Genomic DNA, 22,577 nt, shown 5'->3' on the forward strand with positions numbered 1-22,577 from the left:
AAGCAGTGGTATCAACGCAGAGTACTCTTTTTCTTTTTTAACCAGCGAATATGCATCTCATTAGGCTTTCTTACTTATCTACGCGCATTGTGATACGCGAAATTGAAAGTTATATATCTTTAGAAATCGTGTGTATAAAAGAAAGCAAGAAAGGAATAGTTGTAAATATGCATTTTAAAAGTTTTAGCATAAATTTTTTCGGGAAGATATAGACTTTCCTTTGACAAGGAAAATGAATTGTTCTCTGTTACTTTTTATTCAATCTTTTTTTTTTTTTTTTACCAAAGAGGACTTTACTAACGAGTCTTGCGAGTCGACATCTAAGACAATACCAAATTGCAGAAAATATTGTTGTATCTGTATATATATATATATATATATATATATATATATATATATATATATATATATATATATACATATATATACAAGGTGTCCGACAAGTAAGTGATCAAACGAAAGGTGGAGATAGATTGGGTTAAACTGAGTCGAAAAGTCCTAAACCATTTAAGCAGTGGTATCAACGCAGAGTACTATTGAGTGAACTATGCATCGTGAAGTGTGCCCCGTCGCATACTACCAGACACGCGGCTCACCGACATGCGCCCGGCTAAAGGTCGGCGCTGATTGGCCACAAACTTTACTCAATAATAACTCTTTTATTAAGCGTTATAAAAAAAAATTGTTCAGCACTTTTCGACTCAGTTTGACCCAATCTACCTCCACCTTTCGTTTGGTCACTTACTTGTCGGACACCCTGTATAAACGGGAATTTATATGTAAGATTAGACATAGATTATTCTTATATATCGTTCGAGCGTAAGACTAGATAGATAAAACCATAAGGGTTTTACGGCGGATATATAGTGCCTTTGTTATATATGATATAAGCGATATCACGTGAAAACGTTTAAAAAAAAATAAGGATAATGTAATACACAACTAGACAATAAGCATGTAACGATAATAGCATATATTAGACGAATGAACATATCCTTTTCCTTCTCTCGATAGCATCATAAGACTAATATATGCGACTATATAATATAATTTCTTTCCTTCCGTAGCAACGCATCGTATTTCGCAAATGGTGCAATTGTATCAATATATTTCATGTAATATATTTTTAGAATGTTGTATATCAAAGCATCAGTTATTTTTAAATAAAAAGGGATATTTAAAAAACGAAGCCAAGAAGCTTTACCGATGCCTTCAATTTATACGTAATTACACATAAAATCTATATATAAGTTTGCATTTGAAAGACATTTAAAAATTTAGAAATAACTGAAATATATAATTATATAATTATAGTTAATTATAAAGATAATAATGAGAAAGAAAATGACATATTATGACAAAAGAAAGGGCCGATGTGCATTACCACGCACAATCGCGTAATATAAAGCGTCCTATTCATGTTGTTTCCTCAAACTTGCATCCATCGCGTTGTTTAAAAGCCAGATAATATATTGTAGAATTATCAGGTTGGACTTTCCGAATCATATGATTAATACGGGTTTTGCGCTGTTATATCCACAAAAACATTACCTAGCTGACGAGGCAAGGAGTCAGTGAACGACCGGAGGAAAGTTCATTCTTGTGTATTTTCGGCGATAATAATATATCTCGGCTAATCTCTGTGCGAGTCACATATGCTCCTTCCCGTAGCAATGGCGTAGTTAACAACGACTACGAAAACTTTATAATAATATCATTGTAGAGGGAGTTATCAGATGCTTTAATGTAAAAAATTATCATTCTTTAACATATTTGTTTTGTAATCACATGTAATTTTTACGGAATCCCCTGATTAATTCCCGTTTTAGAAAGTTTCCTAAAATTTGTAAGACTTGTTAAATCCAATCCCTGTAGTGGGATAATTTTATTTTTTAATACATTATAAAAATAAAAATTAACGAATAAAATAATTGAAAGCATAACTTGTGTCATTTATTATTTTTTTTTTATAATAAAGGCGTTTTGCTATTTAATAAAAAGATGTACAATTGTTCGTTACATATCATATAAAGAATAAATAACACAATTTATGTCCAAAATAACACGATTACGCTGTTGCTGAATTTAGAGCAATAACACACGCGTTGAGAGAGAGAGAGAGTCGTCGCTTCAGAATGTCTCACCTGATCCGCTTATCAGTGGATAGCTCGGTATATGCTCTGTAACCATGACAACAGTCCTCCACCCCAAAAACTTCATATCCCTCCCTCCTAGCAGACCAGTGATAAGAGATAATCCGGGCCGAGTATACCTGTAGATTCACATCGCGCGGACGCGCGCTTGTACACGGCAAGGTAAACCGATCCCCTCATCACAGGGAGCTATATGAAAATAACTTGGGATAAGAGAATAATGAACCGCGTGAATATATATAATATATATATATATATATATATATATATATATAAACGCGAATACACCCCATAGAGATAAATACGTCGAGGATAAAACTTCATCTCGTAAAAATCACAGAATTTAAATACATCTTTCTTTAGTCCTATATAGGGGAACTGCTTTGTAATAATTAAGTTTCAAATCTCTGATAATTATCAACGATTGATAATTAAGATTTGCACCGATATCATTAATTTATTTATCATCATTTATTTATCAACTCGCTAAAATATAAATTCTTGAAAATTGGAAAGGTATCAGGAAAATAGAACGAAGTGGCATAGATTAAAATTCTAAGAATCAGCATTCCAAGAATTTCTAAAATTTTTCTAAGTATATTAGAATACATATTACAAAGCGCGTCATTTATTTCTGTACATTATATACTATTTAACAAACCACAATTTGAAAAAAATCCCAAATAAAAAAAGATACGAGACGTTCCGTATACTGCTAAATTTCTCTTCTACACGTGATCGCGATAAATATCGGAACATAATATACCATGATCAATATAATTAACAATTAATTAACTTTTAGTGAATAATAATTGTATCATGACAGGCAAGATTGTGTGTGTTTGTTCAAGCGCATTCAGGGAATACATATCTAGAAAATAAGAAAAACGATTATTAGAATTGGAATCTAGAAATTCCAAAAAATAAATTATATATTATGTAATTATTGATATTTTTTTAAATTATATTTTTTGTTTTCTGTGTTTATTGTAATATTATTGTGGAAATTTTCAGAGAGAATAATAAGAAGAAATAGTAAATTTTAATAAAATCAGTTAATAATAAAATATTTAATTTAGATAAATGATATAGATATAAACAAATTTAATAATGATTATAATTTCAATTGTATTATATTTATAATAATCCTTAATGTAGTCTATAATTATGAAATATAAAGCATGTTATCTAGAAAATCTTATGTAGAATTTTTGACATGAGCCGAATGCTGGAAAAAAAATCATTGGTATAGTTATAGAAATCTTCTCATTGACAAATCTCATCGTTACTTAATCTTCCACTAAAAATTTATCTTTTATTCTACTAATGACGTTGCTAGGGAAATATTGTGTCTCATAGACTATCCAAATAAAATGATTGTGAAACTATATATGATTTTTTCCGCGCGTTCCAGTTATTATTTTTACGTAAGTATTATATCTTATCAACGTTTTTTGACATTCCAGCATTCTCTCTCTCTCTCTATAAAACTGAGATTCATGCTTTATTCAATCGATAAACAAATATTAACAATTTCTATCTCCTGATGCTTCGAGAAAACTGTTCGTCTCGGTTATTTAAAAAAAAAAAAAAATATTGCTATTACTTCAACTCACCACTACAGCTTTCGTAACGACGAGACTGCGATGAAGAGGAGGCTGAAGCGGGACGATCGGGGGAGGCCGATACCAATATGGCAGAAGGGGGCCCAGCATGGCAGTCATCTCCTAATCATCGTCAGTCAATATTTGACGGGCTCGCGGATCAAATCGAAGCTTCGATCTCACGCTACTAGACGGCAGCTTCAACGACGATCATCGAGCGACGACGACGTCGGCGAAGACGACGGCGACGACGACGACGACGACGACGACGACAAGAGCGGCAGGCATTCCTCTCGCGCTCCACGTAGAAACGCACCTGTGTCAAGCGCGCGCCGCGTGCGTGTCTCGCTCACAGGCTCACTCGCGAGAAACGAACGGAACAGCGCGAGAACGAGGAGCGAGCTCCGAGAACGTCAAGAGTACCTCGTGGAGTTTGTGACGATCAGGAACCGCAATCAGGATACGGACGGTGCTTTCCTCCCCATCTTCAAGCTTCGTCGACTCGTAAGTCAAAAGTCTTATCATTCCTGTCCGCGCGATTCCACGCGCTCTGACAGAGACCGGTGTCGCGACGCCGCATCTGTATATTCATATATGACCGCATTTCATTTACTAATTATCGTGGAATAATTAATTTTTTTCTGCTTGTAATATAACTATAATGGACTGTATATACGATTTAGAAATAGATCGGAGCGATTGAATGATGTTAATAGGAATCGCATTAGATGATTTAAATAGCTACGTATTTTTAAATTTGATAATTTTCTCTTACGTATATTTAAATCAAATAGCAATGAACCTTATTAATTTTATTATATTAACGCGTAATATCGTAGAACTGCTGTCATTGTAATCTCTCTAAGGTAGACACTTCAAATATAAGGCTGACGTGTATTAAAACATAAAAAAGACATTAAGGTATAATAAAGTCTAAAGTCACACTCGCGGGACTCGTGTAATCGTCGATCGAAAAGTGGCAAATCGGCTAAAGCGATTTCATCTGATCGACGTTTAAGAGAAATAGAGAGAGAAAGAAAGAGAGAGAGAGAGAGAGAGAGAGAGAGAAACGCACGTGAGGAGCCGAAAGCGAACATCCGTGGTAACGCGAGCAACGAAAGAAACACTTGTGTTTTATATTCGAGCCTCTTCGACACTTGTGTTTTGTACCTGGCCCGCTTCCTCCTCTTCGTCAATGCGATCCCGAAATCTAGACGCGGGGCCTCATCGATTCATCCGTCTCACTATCCCTCTTTCTCGGCGACTCTCCTCCTTCTTCATTTTTCTTGAAAGTCTCTTTTTCAAGGTCTTGGGTTCACCATTACATTAATTCGTCTGTTACTAAGGACATGTCGCGCGTGAAAAAAAAAATTAAATAAAAATTCTTCCGTAAAGTATTCAAAAGTTTGAAGCTGATATAAAACACGAGCTCATTAAAGTATACGTAATTTCCAGTTCATACAAACGATGGAAAGTATTTGCAGACTTTTGAGTTCTCTCTCTCTCTCTCTCTTTCTCTCCATCTCAAGAGCAAATTAATTATTTTAATGTTTAATTAATTTACCTGCATCTGTTGCTTAATAACGAGACGTATCCCAAACGACGGTGTCCGGATTGTTCGATTACAACGCCGACAGCGCAAAAACATTAAATCGATAACTCAAGTTAATCCAGCGATGTGTGCTCGCAACGGAAGATTTCAACGAATAAATACTCTCCGACAAGAGGTGCCGCGTATCGTGACATTTTTTTTTTTTTTTTTAATAAACTTTATAAAATTTTAAGAATCGCGCTCACAATTTAATTAACTCACACTTGTTTCCTTTATTTAGGCGCATATTGCATATATTGCGTTTCTCGACGAAACCTTGCACCCTCTTTCACGTTCAAGCTTCTTTCAATTTATACTCCAATTATTACATGTTCCAAATGTATCTCTCTCTCTCTCTCTCTCTCTCTCTCTCTCTCTCTCTCTCTCTCTCTCTTTTGACACTACCTTCAATTTTTGATTTTCACAAAAGTTTACAGAAGCTTTCTTCAATTTATCATCGATTACATGTCACAGCTGATCTCGAAAGACATATTCGCTATCAATCTACGCCCGCACGTACATATCATTTATAAGAACAAAATAATTTTTCATTGCGCGCGCGAATTTTCTTTCTCGATACAGATTCGTTTCCAACGCGCTAGATCTTCACGCAAACACAATTGGTCGATCCAAATTAAAGTCTCATTGTCACCTGTTGAGAATGCAGATCCGCGCGACGCGTTCGACATCGGTGTTCCTTGCGATGTCTGGCACGAAACTATCCATCGCCAGGAAGAGCGATATCCCCCGAGAGCGCAGATAATATTTTATTAATCATTAAGCACATAGCCGCCGTACATATAAGATAATGGGAATAATATCAGGCAATGACGATAATACTGTTTGTCGTGCACGTTAATTATTGGTCCTCTCGCGCCGCGCCGTCGGCTCTTTGCTCCGATCGATTTATTTGAAATATTGGCAAAGTTTATTTTGGAAAAAAATAAACTTCGTCGCGTGGATATGTCACGGAAATCAGGAAATGATAGCGATCAGCCATTTTTTGTCGATCTCGATTGTCTAAATAATTTGAAAGATTCGGTATGACAGTGGCAACCGAAAGGGATTCTCTTTTAAAGACATATTTCGGCAAATTTGAAATATTTATGAAATATTTTTTTAGGAGACTCTAGATTGCATAAATTTTTTAACAACTTTATTTGCAAGGTTAAAAAATAATTATTACTAAAATTAAATATCTCGATAAAAAGACTACGAGGTAAAATTAAAATTCTGTGGCAAAATTCATACGTAAAATTTGATCAAAAAATAATGCACTTTCATTGAGCAATTCCATTGTTATTTCGAAATCTTGTATAAATTTGAATTACTTGAAAGTTATAACTTGAAATTATAACTTGAAACACTGAGCAACATACAAGACAACATACATTAATAAGGACGTTACACGCATTAATAGGGATTTAGCAATGACATCGCTCGTAAAGATCTGTCGCCGTTAAAGACGGTGATGGAAAAAGCGGCGCTGGCTTTAGTTCCGAATACGAGAGCCCAGTATAAATCATATTATTTTCAAGGTCTCGCAACGTTCCATTCGTAGCCAGGCGATCGAAATACAAATATTGGAATAAAAAGTTTCGATCCCGCCGCTGCAGAAACGCAAACATCGGCATGGCGATATACAACGCGCGTGTCTCTTCTCTTTCAAGAAACGATGATGGCGATTTCTAAAACTCTGTAATTTTCTCTGTTTTTTTTTTTTGCGCGCGGTTGGCAATTTAATTACTATTAGAAAAAAAAAATCAATATGGATAACTCTCCGAGTACCTTATAATTATCGTCCTCTATTTCCGAGTTCATTTTTCGGATATTTTACGACGAACGAGCGCACTATATTTGCGACGAAAATAATGAGCGTGAAATTTGTTTGCACGGCGCGGTTGTAGCGCGATGTTAATCCCGTCGACGTTAAAATTGAGACAGCTCTGTCTCTCGTTGTAAATTTTAATAATTGCGCCGTAAAACCTTCCCCATCTTTGCATACGTTGCGAGACGCGAGCGCGTCGTTAAACACACGCCGATTGGGCCATAAAGGACTTGTAACGCTCGCCATTTTGATGCACGGGCGTGCATTATGCTTGATTAAAACGATGACAAATTGTAATAAAGTTTTATTGGCCTCTTATAGTATTCAATGAGAGACAAGAAGTCAGCCTTAGTGCTGTACTTTGAAAATTTTTTCCAATAATCGTTAAATCAATTTTTATCAAATATAGTTTGGGAATGTTCCCTACTAGTTGTTAATTCCTGTATCAGATATAATAAAAATGAGAATGTTGATATTTTTCTTAAAATTCTTATATTGGTCGGGTTAAAAAATATAATTCGTATATCAGAATTCTTTGAATTGCATGATGTCAACGTGCAAAAATAAGACGATCATTTTCACGTAGATTCTCGGTGATACGGATTCTCACGTACATATAGCATACACGCGCGCTCGCGCAAATCATGCTACCTAATATCTCGACACACGCACGCATTCGCATACTTAAATTTTTCTCATATACGACGATAAGGGGTTTCTACGTGGCTGATAAAGAAAATGGCCTCGACGCGTTCGCGCCTCGTTTAATGACGTAAATCCTCCTCGTGTTCGCTCGCAATTTTTGCTCCCGTCGTGTTTGCGTCAAAAATATAGAAAATATTCAACACGAATCAATTTCCAGGCGAAAGTCGTTGATATATATTATTCTCTATATCATACTTCATTTATAAAGCATCATCTTTTCGTGAGACACTCAAGTTCTTCGATCTACTCCTCTACTTCGAACATAAATATGTAGACTTTATATATTTCATCGTCAAATACATCAAATAGTAGATTTTTTTACGAGAATCTGAAAGATTCATTTCTAAGGATTATTTACACATTGCAGTTATTCACACACAGACGTTTTAAGAATTTTCCTTAGAGAGCTATAAGACAAGCACGAAAAAGATATCGTGTCGGCCTCCCCTTCCTGCTACATTCTTTCGGACTATACACTCGAGTAGATCTCGCGCAATGCACTTTGGGTTAAACGTACGTTTCGCAACCCGCGTTCTCGTCGTCAATCCACGGATCGATTCGATCGGAGGTAAGTAAGAACTGCCCTACGCGCTCCTGACGGTCCCGACGACTGAAATTATCATTTTAGCTGATATACTAGCTAATGTAAGGATGCAGTTTTATCTCTTATTATCATGGGAAACGAGATAAATCGCGATAGTGCCGTTTATTTTGACAGCGTGGCGGCACCTCGCGCGCCTCCCCATCGGCGATGATTAGCTTGACGCTGCGCGTTTTATGTATCATTGCTCGGATGATTTTTCGTCTCATCTCTTCTACTCTTTGCCTGTATCTACATAATCACGCGTTTCCGAATTTTATCGTATATATCGTACAATAAGATTACGACGGAAAGTAAACGCAGACGAACGCGCGAAACGCGCGTTGTATCTCCAAATGTCAGAAAGAGATCGTTTTCTCGATCATTCTCAATCCATATTAATTTGACATTGTCAAATGGCAATATTATCAAATTATGCGGATAATTTTTATTCAATTGTGGCATTATTGATCGATGAAAAACTGTTTAATTTATTGAAAATAAATTTGAGATAAAATAAAACAAAATAAAATTGGACACACACGTAAAATTTATATCTGTCAAACTCACGAGTTGAAAATTGCACGTCAAAATTATTAGTTTCCGTTGGCCATCTTTAAAAAATGTAAATTTTCCTTTATTTGTCATCTACATTTTATTCTTCGGAGACAGGTGTTCTCGTCTAAAATTTCATCACGCATAGTGGCGACATTGAGAAATCTTTCGCGCAATTATACGTTATACGCGTCGCAGTTACCTCTTGTTTGTCGAGAATCGTGCTGTTTGCTTATTCCGCGATATAACACGATTGTAAACTCGAATGATCGCCAAACTTCGCCTACGAAAAAGCCCCGTTATGTAGGTTTAGTTTAACGCGACTGCATATTGCGGGGAGTTAATCCGCGCGAATGCGTTTCCGTGTCAATATCGTATTGTTGCTTTATCGAGGCACGTCGCGACGAGAGAAAAGGCGGGATCAGTTTTTATGATTCCGCCGAAAACGCATAATTTCTGCAATCGACGCTTTACGATAATGACTTTTATTGACGGCGGTTAACAAATTCGTCGCGGACGACAGATTGCGCGAGGATTGCAAGATATGAGAAATAGAGATATTGCGGATATATTGTATATAATGCGTCAATAATTTTTTTAATTATAAAGAAAATGAAATACAGGTGTACAAAGAAATATTATTTATTATTAAAATCTTATCGTAAAATTCCCTCGATTCTCAATAATCTCACTTATTCTATTGAATTTGATTTCTAATCAATTTATGCGAAATTAAATTTCCAATTTTACCATTTTTATGTTTTATTTGCGATTATAAATCGCAATATCCAATTCGTGATTTTAAATTTATTTTTGTTCATAAATTCTCGCGTTTTATATAATAACGATGAATGGAGCGCTAATTTCTTTATTCCCGGTAGAAACGTATCATAAATTTCATTTTTTCAGCGCATAGTTTAACAACGGAAAAGCGTTACAGAGTCAACAGAACAACTAATCCGTCCCACCGAACTTTCGGTGTGTTGCAATTGTGTACAATCTCCTCTCTTCCTTTTGTCATGGCTCGAAACAGCTCGCTCTTATCAGTAGAATATTGCTCCGAGAGGAAACCTGCGTCGTGCGCGTGTCGCGTGCATGTATTAGCGTTTGTGTGTGCGTGTGTGTGTGTATGTGCTCTTGATTACTATCGAACGGACGAGCTTACACGGTATCGTTGCGATCGCATGTAGAAATATTCGTCATCGTCACGTACGCCATTCCGGACAATTTCATGCACGTCCAAAGGTTTTCGCGGCTCGATATTTTTTTTTTGCCTCTCGAAAACCGCGATCTATTTTCGATCCCCTCCTTTCTCCGTCTCATTTTGATCGCCTCTTGTTGAGATCACGTTAGGTAATTTATATTCTTCAGGGATTCAAGGAAGATGATTTATAATAAATTGCCTTAATTAAATTTGGCTTAATCGATTATTAAGAGCGAAAATTGGAAATTAATTTTTAGAAAATCAAATATATCGCATATATCTTTATTGCAAAGTCTCTATAAATTAATTCGTGATCAATTTTATTCTAATATCCCTTTTTTTTGATAAATTTTTCTTCTTTAATCTTGTATCTTGATTTAGACTCGTAGAAGATAACGTAGGAAGAATGAAAATTAATTTGGATGGGAAAGAGGTAAAGCGTGTTTAAAGGTACTTTACGTGTGTCGTATCTTTTTGATTACCGAAATTATGATGGTTTCGCTATCGATGACGTTTCGTTTGCAGAAATGAATCAGGGCGCACAACGTAGTACAAGCAATATTCATTATCTTGAGATGATTTTTCGCCTGTTTGTACGCTATTCGTGCGATATAATCAAAAAATCACCATATTTTTCCTCTGAATTTCGGGACTAAATAAAATGATCGATCGGCGCATCAGCGTATCACAATGATTATCTATGATTCAATCGTTTTATTCCATTTTAAGATATTCACGTGTTTATCGTATAAGAGCAAGACTTTTTAATACTATTATTATTGGCATAATAATTACTATGATTTTTGTACTATAAAAAAACCGATATAATTTCAATTACCATATATTTTGTGCAACATTATAAACATACCATTTAATATATTTTAATATACATTTTCTGAATGTTTATGTGAAAATTGTAATTAGAAAAAATTCAATGGTAAATGTGTTGGAAACTTGCGATGCATTTAATTAGCGGAAAAAGTTCTATTTTCTTGCTAATTAATTGGCCTCAAAATCTACAGACAAAAAATGGTTTATTAAATCTTGAACTATGATATCTACTATGCAATCATTAGAGAGAATGTATATTTATAAAAAATTCAAGCCAATAAATATTGCGAATATAATGCGTGTAATAAGGTAAAATTTTATAGATTCTATGAAAGAGATTTTGTTGTTTTCTGGTCTATTGAAACGAGATTTTATTACGAATTCCGTTTTTTCCCTGATTGACGAACGCGTGCGAGAATGAATCATCCCTCTCTCTATATGGTCAAGCTGTCGCCACTACAAAATGGCGTTAACAACGATGGCCGACGATGACGACGAGGTCTCGTGGACATGTCCCGTTCCCTCGCGCGTCCCTCGTTATCTTCGTCGCAGTAACATCGCACCTTATCGATGAGCAAACAAACGGACCCCTCCGCGACCTTTCCCCTCCTCCCCCCCCCATCACCATACTATGTGTATGTAATTTGACCAATCCGTCTGGACAGAATTACGTGAAGTTTGATTTTATTGGATTTTAACCGTCATCTGACCATCTATTTTTATCATCTACAGTATAAATACCTTGATTTGAGTCGACACGACGAGATTTCATAAACTTTTGTAATTTTTAGGAAATGTTTCGAAATGATATCATTAGGTAACGATTCGTTTTATCACGGCACTATTGTTGAAAACACAATTTCTTCATTGGAAGAATTTACTCTTTTTCAGAATGCATATTTCTACATGGTTCCCTTTCTGAATTTAAAAGTTGAGATAAACGTTCGGTTTTTGGGGATAGAAAGAGAAAAGGGGGACAGAATATAAAGCGTGCAGACCTCACGCGTCACATTTTTACGTACCTTTGAAGGACGAGAGAAAAGCGCGGTCGATTCCGGTGGCGACAACAGCATGAAAGAATAATCCGCGGAAAGAATCTCGCAACCAGCTGACCAATGAAATACGAGGGTCCGCCCAATCAGTCGCTCCCGCTACTGTCCATCTAAACTGTCTATCGCAAGTTCTTCACATGTGCAACTTGTCTCCCTCCCTTTCTCTCTCTCTCTCTCTCTCTCTCTCTCTCTCTCTCTCTCTCTCTCTCGCCCTTTCGTTCTCCTCGCTACTCATCGACGACGAGGAAAACGCACATCGCTTCGTTTAATATCAGGTATAGAAACTCACCGGCGGTTCGTTGCGGTTCCACCACCTTTCTTCGCACGTCTCTTTGTGGAACACCACAACGAGCGGACGAGAGCCGTCTCTTCTCGCCGTCGTCAGTTGGCTTCTCGCCGGCGGAGGAAGCGTCTCTCCCGAACGATTCTTCTCAGTGATCCCCATTGCGGCTACTTCCGAGTGCATAAGCGTCGTGTACATGCCATCGTCGATTTAGTCCGAGATTAGTGCGTTCGGTGCGTTGCAAGGTGCATCGGGGAACAACGAGAACGCGGTACACGAGTTCCAAATGCGACACGCGTCGAACGAGGTATCGATGGATTTTCATTGCGCGTGAATCGTGAAATGTAAAGAAGTATAGAATTAGCGAATAATTATATTAATCAAGAAATTCGATTTCGGGGATTTAAAAAAATTGCGATACTTGAATTATATTGTAGATCTTATTGGAGTAAAGGATGTCGATAATATTAAAAGCGTCTTTATATTTTGATTATTCGCTATAAAATGTCAGATAAAACTGTAAAGTTTTTCATTTATAGATGAGAGTTTGAAATGAAGTCTTTAATCGCTTCAAATAAAAATAATATAATTTTTATACTCTTCAACATGTGACGATTTATTTTGTTTCTTATTTTCTTTTTTATTCGATTATTAAGAAAGGCATCTGTTCGTTATTCGAATTAAAATATTCGCGCGGTAAATATTTCAATTAAAATTAAATTCACGCGATTAAAACATTCTAATTAAAATATAAACGGTCATCATTAATTTTCTCTGCTACTACATTTCCAACAGTTTCACGCTTAATTTTAGGATAATTGATTTCCCATTCACTTCAACGTAGTTTAATATGACTCACCGTGTCGCGTTACTTCGATTTGACGTCCGCGACACCGGGATACAAATTGCGAGATCACCGCCGACGGAATATAGCGGAAGTCGCGCGAGGTCTTTGCCAAAGAAAGAGAGCCGTCGCGTGGTCTCGCGCCGGAAGTCGAAACTTGACATTGCCGGGCGGAAGCGTGACGCAGGACAAACAGTGCCTCTCGCATTTTTCTCGAGACGGACGAGGTGTGTCCGCGGTCCTTTCCCTCTCCTCCACCCTCTTCACCAAGCCCGCCGTGTACGTGTTTCTGCCCGAAACGATCTTGTGTCGCGTGCCACGAGGATTCCCCTGAAAGAATGACTAATCGATGGTTCGCCAGGATCATCCTTTATCCTATTAATCGACAATTTGACATAATTTTTTATCTCTTTAGGCAGATGCATTGTTTATCATTATATATGACGTTGAATATCGACGTTATTATTGAATTATTTATTCTAAACTATTTCCTCTTAAAAAAATTGTTTCCGCAAAAAGCGTGAAATGCGTATTCAATGATGTCAATGATTCCTTCGGCAAACTATCCTCGCCGTAATTGCTCCATCAGAGCGAAAGTCTTCGGAGGGAAAGCAAAAGTTTCGGTAAAGATCACCGACCTAGACACCAATCTTGTCTGTTATCCGGTTGAAAATCCGATATATGACTTTGCTTGCACCGTTCCGTTATCGCGACGATAACGCTATTCCGATGTCTTGGCGCGCGATTTTTCGCACGTGGCCGCGTCGCTCTGTCATTAATATTTATTTATATATTATTCATAATAAATAATAACAATATGTATATTTTAAAGAAATAAAATAATTTTCAACTATTCTTGACCGCGGACGTGCGTTCAGTGGCTGTCACATATAAATAGTCATTTAAAGATATTCCAGTAACCGATAGAAGAGAGTTTGACGTATTTCGATATATATATATATATACATACGCGCGATTAGATATAGTTGTATTATTCGTAAACTATGACAACTCCTCGGTTTATTTAGGACGCGATGAAAGAGACGCTAGTAAAGCAGGAGATCAAGATGGAATGGGAGGGTCACCACGCGGATGACAGTTCGCCGCAAGTTCCCGGAACGGAAGATCAAGCAGCGTCCAGTCCCCAAAGCGTGATAACGACTAGAAGACACGTTAGAACGATCACTACCGCCGGTCACATAACCGAGGGAATCGCCGAAGTCGATCCGGAATCACCGGACTCCCATTCGGTCACCGGGAATCTCCATCAGCAGAGAAACGAGCGGCAACACGAGCAGGCGCATCAGCGTAATTATCAGGACGAGCAGGCTCATCAGACGCATTACGTGCAGATCTCTCATCCGGCCGAGGTTCAACAACGAGCGGTGGATCAGCAACGCGTCCTTTACGCCACTAGCAACGGCCAGGAGGTACGGGTCGAAGTTTCAGAAAACTCCGAGGCTACCATTACGCTTACGGTCAAGGAACCGCCCAGGTAAGAATAGTCGAGAGATTTCTTCTAGAGCTAAGAGTTCGTTAAAAAAAAAAAAAAAAAAGAAAATGTTTAAATACGAGACCTCTTCAAACGAGAAGATACGAGACTCCTGCGCCGGGCGGTACCGAGATAGACCGGTACGCGTTGTCTTACTCGGACAGTCACGAGGTACGAAGGGAGAATCAGGTCATCGCCGTACAAATGCCCGATCATCGGCGAGCCCAGCATGCCCACCAGGCCGGGCATCAGAGATTCAGTCCGCACGACAATCATCAGGCGAGGTATCAGACATCGCCGGTTCTCACCGCCACGACGGAGGACTACGACCCCACGGCGATCGCCACGACGATCGCCACGACGATCGTCACGCAACCGGGATCCACGGTCCATCTAGGATCACCCGCGCCGCCGTATTCGCCGCCCACGGACGGCATTCGTTCCGGCCAGCAGCAACCGCAGCAACACCTCGTGCCGACGAGCTATTCCGACGCCGGTGCCGTCGTCAAGTACGACCCCCCCGAGTCCGTGACCGCCGCGGAAACCATCAAAGGCCCAAACACGTACACCACCTTAGAGACGGTCGCCATTCCACCCGCGCAAAACGTTCAATATACCCAATATTTGTCGGCCAGCGAGACATTTCAACAGGCATCGACTTACAGCTACGCCAAACCGGGAGATCCCGTGATCCTGGCATATCCATCGTCAACGCAACTCGGATCGAGAATGACCGAGGTAAGAAAAGTTTACTATTGTTATTTTAATTATGTATCTCGTTATCTTATATATTTTTTAATTATATAAAAATATAAATATATTAGAAATGATGCGATTATATAAAAAAATAAAAACTACTTATCTTTGCTTTATAAATAAAAGAAAGATACAAGATCCACCTTCCAACAGGTGGAATCACCCGGCAGCGCGTTCATGAAAGGTGATCCGACGTTGACGTCATCCTTGACCTCTACTCGAGCGATACCACTGCATTACGATCAACCCGGTTCGCCTGGCTCTCAAGTGACGTTGTACAGCGCAGGACCGACGTCGTATCAATACGTGAAGCAACCCTCGGGCGATCCTTACTGGCCAGCCGGTAGCACACCCTCGCCCCCGACTTTGGAATACGTCCCGAGTTATCCGAGCATCACCGCCATCTCCGTCGCCGATGCCACCAACATGCAGCTGTACTCGGGCGGTGGATACGTCTCCGCGAGCGGGGGCGGACCACCCTCGGCGTGGACCACCCTTCCGCTTCCCGGTACCGACGAAGCCTTCGACAATGCCGTTATGACGACGGAGCCTAAGGAATGCGCCAACTGCGCGGCCAACATGACGCCGTTGTGGAGACGGGACGGTACCGGCCACTATCTTTGCAATGCTTGCGGCCTCTACAGCAAGATCAACGGGGTCAACAGACCACCCATGAGATGCCCCAAGCCGAAGCAGTCCGTCACGCCGGTAAACATTGTGCGAATCTTTATTACTACAATATAACTATATATATATATATATATATATATAAATATTATAATATATCATTAAAAAGTATTAAAAGGAAAGAGAAAAAAGCAAGAAATTAAAACATAATCTGTAATTTTCGTTCAAATGCTCGACAGCCGAAATACGTTTGACCATCGCCGAAACGGGGCCACCGATATTTACCCTGATAAATTTCTCGCTCGTGAAACATACATGACTTCGATGTTAAGTAACGTTCTCGCGTTCTCTCTCTCTCTCTCTCTCTCTCTCTCTCTTTCTTTCTCTCTCGTTTCCCTCTACCGTTACCAAAGACAGAGAAAAGAGGGATGTTATCTCTTGCCGAGCAAATAATCACTACGGGGGACTCACTGGCGGCTGTGTTGTTTGCTCTAGTTTTCTTGCGTCGAGCACTCCCATTTTCGTAGTCTCGATTCCTCAAACACCCCGTCGTCGACGACGCAGCGTTTCATGTCGTCATCGTCCGCCGAGAGCGAGGAATTTTCTCGAGCGACTTTAAATTTTATGGAAAATATTGCTTTAATCATAAATTATTAAATCGTAAATTATTTGACGCAATCAAAGGAGAGTTGCACCGCTCGAGAAATATGTGGTAACTTATTTCCGTAATTTAATTCTACATTAGATAACGAAGGTGATTATTAAATCCATACATGTTTTCTGCAAGATAGAAAGAGAGAAAGGAAGGGAGAAAGCTAAAATATTTCAAATATGAGATTTGTGTGCTATTCGCTTCTGACGTAAGATTTTTTTTATAGATATTTTTTACGCACGCAATAACTCAATACGTATGTTTATATGAAAATAGCACTTTTTATATTGCAGACCGGCGTACGGAGGACAGGAGTGCAATGTGCAAATTGCAGAACAAACAATACGACCCTTTGGAGACGAAACAACAATGGCGAGCCAGTTTGCAACGCGTGCGGACTTTATTTCAAGCTGCATAATGTGAGTGACAAAATTATATGTCTTTTTTTTTTTTAACGAAAATTTTATTAATTTTGTTAATCAACGTGTAAAAATAATATTATCACAAAAATATTCTATAAAAATAAATAATGATAATAAATGATAATAACGACATAATAAATAAATAAAAACGCAGTTCTAAAGACAAATTGTATTGAAGCTGACATTGAGGAGCGTAATTTACAAAGAATAGAATCTTTCTCTCTCTCGATATATCTGAGTAATATTCTGACAATTGCTATAACACAATGTTTTCTTCCACTCTTACGATATAAAAAATACCAAGAGAGCAGTAGAGTAAAGAATTTTACTTTTAATTAATACATCGATCTCGTCTACGACTGGTCAGCGTATCGTTATCAGTCTTTTTGCGATCGCTACTCACGATAACGCTGACTTGATTGTTTTTACACGCACGAGACGTCCCTGTTACGACGTAGAGGAGCGCAGATTATCGCGCGGATCTTTACAAACGCGCGATCGTGACAATAAATTTAATTAAAACGGAGTTTGATGTGCGGATGTACTATGAATCGACTAAAAAAATTCGTATCATATATATTTAACCTTTTTCATTTCTATTCTTTTCATCAATCTTAATATAAAATTCCGAAAACTACGAGTGATATTTATATTTTGGCCCTAATGTAATATATATATATATATATTACTAAATAATAAAATTCTATTATATTTACAAAATTTTTTACACACAAATTAAACTAATTAAAAAATAAACGATTATTTATAAATAATCATATGAGATCCTCTCTCCATCTGTCTTAAAGCTATACAAAGCTTATTTTAGGTTTCTTCAAGATTGTCATTTCTGTCATTTCTTACGCCAAATCTATAGAACTGAGAAGAGACAACGCGCGCACATAATTAATTTAATTATAGGTGAACAGGCCGTTGAGCATGAAGAAGGAAGGAATACAGACGCGAAAGCGGAAACCAAAGAATCATTCGGGATCTATCACTGGAAATCTACCCGGACCAAGTGGTATTCACAAGACCGAGATGAAGTCCAACCTACTTGGTGAGTCTTCGGTGAGCAAGTCTATTATACAGTTTATTTTCACTAATACTCCCTCTCTCCCATCATCTTGACTTAAAAAATATACGGGTTATATATCCGCGCCCTTGAATAAGTCTCAAAAAAATTCTTCGCAAACTTAAATTCTCTCTCTCTCTCTCTCTCTCTTTTTATCATTCAAAAACTATTGACGTTAAACGGGACATTTTTTCTATGACATAATAACATTCTATTCTCGTTTTTTTTTTTTTTTTTTTTTTTTTTTGGCAAACGTTAATTGGATATTATTTAATCGGTTTGATGGTGTACCTACAGGTAAAAGTGATCGAGATATTTTGAGGAATATAAATTCGCACGTAAAACTATTTTAATATATTATATTTTATTAAACAATTATATAAGAGCAATCGCTAGATTTATATGAATATCATGTACATTATAAAACCATCATGCAATTATTAGAATGCTAAAAATTATTTTTACCATCGTGATTATAGTTAAATATATATATATAACAACGATCAATTAATTTTCTTGTGCGCGGGCGAGTATCGTACTTTAGGCGAAAACGCAAAAGCCATAATTCCCATCCTCGTCCTCCATCAGTAGCCTCGATGGCCGACTAAATATACGATCGTGTGTACATGTGATAGCGCGAAGGGGGATCGGGACAGTCCGACGAAAGCACACAATAACCGATAGTGCCTCGGGATTGGTCAAAGCTCGAGATGCGCTCTCCGATAACGACGCGAACTTCTCCACCTCGATGAGGGATTAAATCGGAGAATAAGCGGGGAGAGAGCGTGGAATTTTACCCCCGACACTTCAATATATATATATATATTTCTCACGTACGTTAGAGCGTAATAAAATTGAAAAATCGCGCAATCAACGTTATTGGCGTTTTATCGCATCTAGAAAATTTTAATTAAAATCATAATCGAGAAAAAAAATTAGCAACTTTACATGTCCGATTATATTTATATTAAACCATAACGAGCATTATTGTCCTATTACAATCTCTCGATTTCGCGGACTCGCAAGAATGACGGATCGTGAATTTTCCACTCGAGCCATGTGCATGCATTTATCTCTTTCGAGAATCACAACCTTGGGACACTTCTTACGAGCGACAAAACAAGGATCAAAAGTCAGATCAATGGATACAACGAATATTCATCTTGATAAGAACGCGAATCGCTGAATTTTTACGACGTGTCGAATAAATAATTAAAGAATAGGAAAACTGAAATCTCGTAAATTAATAACGCCAACATTCGAACGATGTAAACGATCGTAGAATATTGTCAGAAAATTAGTGTGTACATTTTTTGCAATTATTAATGAATTCATATACGCCTATTACGCGGTAAAAATTGAGATTAATCAGAGTGCAAAGTGTGACGAGCATAGTAATCGTGACCGATGTCGTCTCTTTTTCTTATTGACATTACAGTGGACTCGTTGCAGTTGAACGCAATATACACAAGCGGGGGCGGGGGTGGTGGAGGGGTCGAAGAGCACTGTCTTCCCATAGGTACACCAACTGGGGCGCAATTAGGGCATGCACACTCGCCCCTCGCATTACCTACCGCCGCCGTGTTGAATCGCCAAACAACCCTTACGTAAGTCACGAATCATTAATCTCAATTCTAACGCATGAGATCTATTTCGATACAGTTTATGTGTGCGTGCGTGTGACAGGCTATAGTTAAATTAATTAATGTTAATATTAATAAATTTAATAAATTGACTGACAAAATGTGTAAAACTTGAGAAAATCGAATAAATTTAAAATAAAAAAAGAATAAAAATATAAAAAATTTGTATTTAATAATAAAAATAATAAAAGAATTCAAATAGGTATAATTCTATATGATTACTATAGATTATATTTCGTCGCAAAAATTTAATTCTATTTTTTTTTTCTTTTCTATCCAAGTAAATGAAATGGAATATTAATTCGAAAAAAAAAATTGACAGACATGTCGCGATAATTATTTTGTTAATATTTATTTAATTTTCATTCCAGCGTGCCACCGCTAGAACCAATCACTAGTCAGTCCAGCAGTGACCTCGCCTCGGTTATAACGTCCACTACGGCGGCACATTCCGAGAGATCGTAGAAAGCCGTTTCGTTCTTACCGACTTGAAAGCACTTGCCGACTGCAGCTGCAACAATAAGCTCTGTGGAAAAAAATTCTAGCAAAGAAATTTCGACTTTATCATTGCTTATCGGCATCGTTGCTTATCGACAAAAGCGCTGATCGTTAAAAATATAGACGAAAATATAGACATCCTATATAAATACAAAAAAAAAAAAAAAAAAAAAATAGCTTGTACTTATAAATGTCCGTATTTTCGTTAGATCATTCAATGCAATGCCGAGGAAGATCATCCGAGCTTTATCACAATCTGATACGAAAAATGAAACTCAATGCTAAACAATGCCGCACCGTGGAAAGTGAAGTCAATGGAAAGTGAAGAAGTTTAATATCATCCTAGATGTCTAATTATCGCCAATTTGGGATTAGGAAACAATTATTAAAATTATATATGTGTTCCTATCGCTTATATATTTATATTTATTTAGTCAAGAGTATTAGAGTTTTACTTAACAGTCTATATTCCAGCGTTTAAGAATTAAGAAGCGTGGGACTGTATAATCGTTGCATTTATTCTATTATTATCTTTGCGCTTTATATTAATTATGTCGATTTTTGCAAAAATAACGAAAGCATACGTTCCATATATGTAGTCTCCCGATTACCGATATTGTAGACTGCTTCGTCTCAGAAAATACCTGAATTGATACGCTCCCTGTTAGAAGAAGCGAAAGATGAAATTATCGTGTGGAGAGAAAAAAATTTATCAACACTTTACGGATTATGTTGAATTTCAATTAAGGTTAACTTGAATTTCCTGTTTTATATAAAGACAGAGATTCTAAAATTCCAATCATACATTTTATTACGCCGTTCATTATCTATTTGTACAATAGATGCATTCTTTTCTCGTAAAGCTGACTTGATTTTTTTCTTTCGCCACGTTTACAACATACAAGACATTCCAAATGATTTATCTGTATTTATCGTGCGATTTGTACTTAATACGTGACACGTGCATGTAGCCTGGTTCAGCTCGATTTTGTAAATATATATTTACATCGCGTGATCCAAAGATATATATATATAATATATAGAGATGTATATTTTGATTTTCTCCAAAGAGTAATATATATATATATATATATGACTAACTATATATTTAGACATTTTCTGCACACACACATAAATAAGTCCTTTTTAAATATAATACTTTTCAAAATAAGATTGCAGATCTCTTTCTCTGATCGACAATATTTACATTGCACGTAATGTAATCGTATGTTGAGTATGCAAGTATATCTTGTCGCAGTATCATCAAAGAGAATCATAGATTGCAATAAATCAAATTACTTTAATTATAGATTATAAACAGATAAATGTAATAATAAATTCTTAGTTTTTCTCCTTCTTTTCTCGATACCCTATTTACCCTTTGACATTCGTAATTTAAAAATTGCAAATTGAGGTACTTCCACAAGAGCAAAGTCTCCGGCAGTAGCTCGTTAAGTTTCCCAAAAAGTTCCCGAAAAGATAATGTCTATCTGTGTAACTCACTCAACGATGCGTGACTTACTAACTAGAGCATTTATCGTGCGAATAGGATAAATTATTTAACATTACACATATCCGTTACACGAGAGTCTAGATAGCAAGTATTTATATTGTCGCAGTAGAAATGCGCGAATTAATTCCGAAATTACCGTACATTTTGTTTTATATTAATAATCTGTACATCGTATAATAAATAAGCATATGACCTATAAAGCCGAATACGAAGCGCGCACTGTTTCACTGTCGTTAATCAAACTGTATACCGTTCTTAAATACTTTTATTACTTGAGATAAAAGATAATTCTATCAATAGATTCTTTAGCGAATTTTTACATCTTGTACATTGTAATAAAAAAAAAATATATATATATATATATATAAGAATAAATAAATGTTACTAAAATTCGCGTGGATTTATAATGGAGAATTATTAAAGAATATATTTAATGATGCTTATGTGCACATATAAATGAGGTAAATTCTTTTTTCGTAACACATGCTAAATAAAATACAATACTTCACACACACACACACACACACACACATTGACACACGCATAAAGACACGGCGACGATACGCGAACGCGATGGGAGTCGACAAAGGTAGAAAGCTGGACCGCAAGCAGGAAGGTGACAGGCAAAGAGAGAGAGAGAGAGAGAGAGAGAGAGAGAGAGAGAGAGAGAGG

At 37.2% G+C, this 22,577-nt stretch overlaps 1 protein-coding gene and 1 long non-coding RNA gene across 11 annotated transcripts; one reads left to right on the forward strand and one right to left on the reverse strand.

Annotated features, from left to right (window-relative positions):
* Positions 1 to 2,700: 2,700 nt before the first annotated feature.
* On the reverse strand, positions 2,701 to 8,421 carry LOC138941094 (uncharacterized). 3 transcript variants are annotated; one of them, XR_011448132.1, is made up of 4 exons: positions 8,399 to 8,421; positions 5,322 to 6,066; positions 3,770 to 4,337; positions 2,701 to 3,024 (listed from the first exon to the last, which is right to left on the reverse strand). It is a non-coding gene; the product is annotated as an uncharacterized lncRNA (long non-coding RNA). The 3 variants fall into 3 exon arrangements; XR_011448121.1 differs by lacking the exon at positions 8,399 to 8,421 and adding an exon at positions 8,077 to 8,201; XR_011448116.1 differs by lacking the exon at positions 8,399 to 8,421 and having other exon boundaries at positions 5,322 to 8,061.
* On the forward strand, positions 8,343 to 22,260 carry LOC138940484 (uncharacterized). 8 transcript variants are annotated; one of them, XM_070309788.1, is made up of 8 exons: positions 8,343 to 8,449; positions 14,259 to 14,725; positions 14,806 to 15,460; positions 15,632 to 16,195; positions 17,051 to 17,176; positions 18,098 to 18,236; positions 19,690 to 19,858; positions 20,266 to 22,260. In XM_070309788.1, exons 2-8 carry the CDS (start codon positions 14,265 to 14,267, stop codon positions 20,357 to 20,359), a joined length of 2,208 nt encoding a protein of 735 aa, XP_070165889.1. In that variant the 5' UTR covers positions 8,343 to 8,449; positions 14,259 to 14,264; the 3' UTR covers positions 20,360 to 22,260. The 8 variants fall into 8 exon arrangements, with proteins under 8 accessions (XP_070165889.1, XP_070165571.1, XP_070165633.1 ...); XM_070309470.1 differs by lacking the exon at positions 8,343 to 8,449 and adding an exon at positions 12,421 to 12,693; XM_070309532.1 differs by lacking the exon at positions 8,343 to 8,449 and adding an exon at positions 12,421 to 12,693 and having other exon boundaries at positions 15,632 to 16,186.
* The last annotated feature ends 317 nt before the right edge of the window (positions 22,261 to 22,577 follow it).

Source organism: Polyergus mexicanus, unplaced genomic scaffold (assembly GCF_030449975.1).
Source record: "Polyergus mexicanus isolate NDT 795.1 unplaced genomic scaffold, iyPolMexi1.0 SCAF_1, whole genome shotgun sequence".
NCBI lineage: Eukaryota > Metazoa > Arthropoda > Insecta > Hymenoptera > Formicidae > Polyergus > Polyergus mexicanus.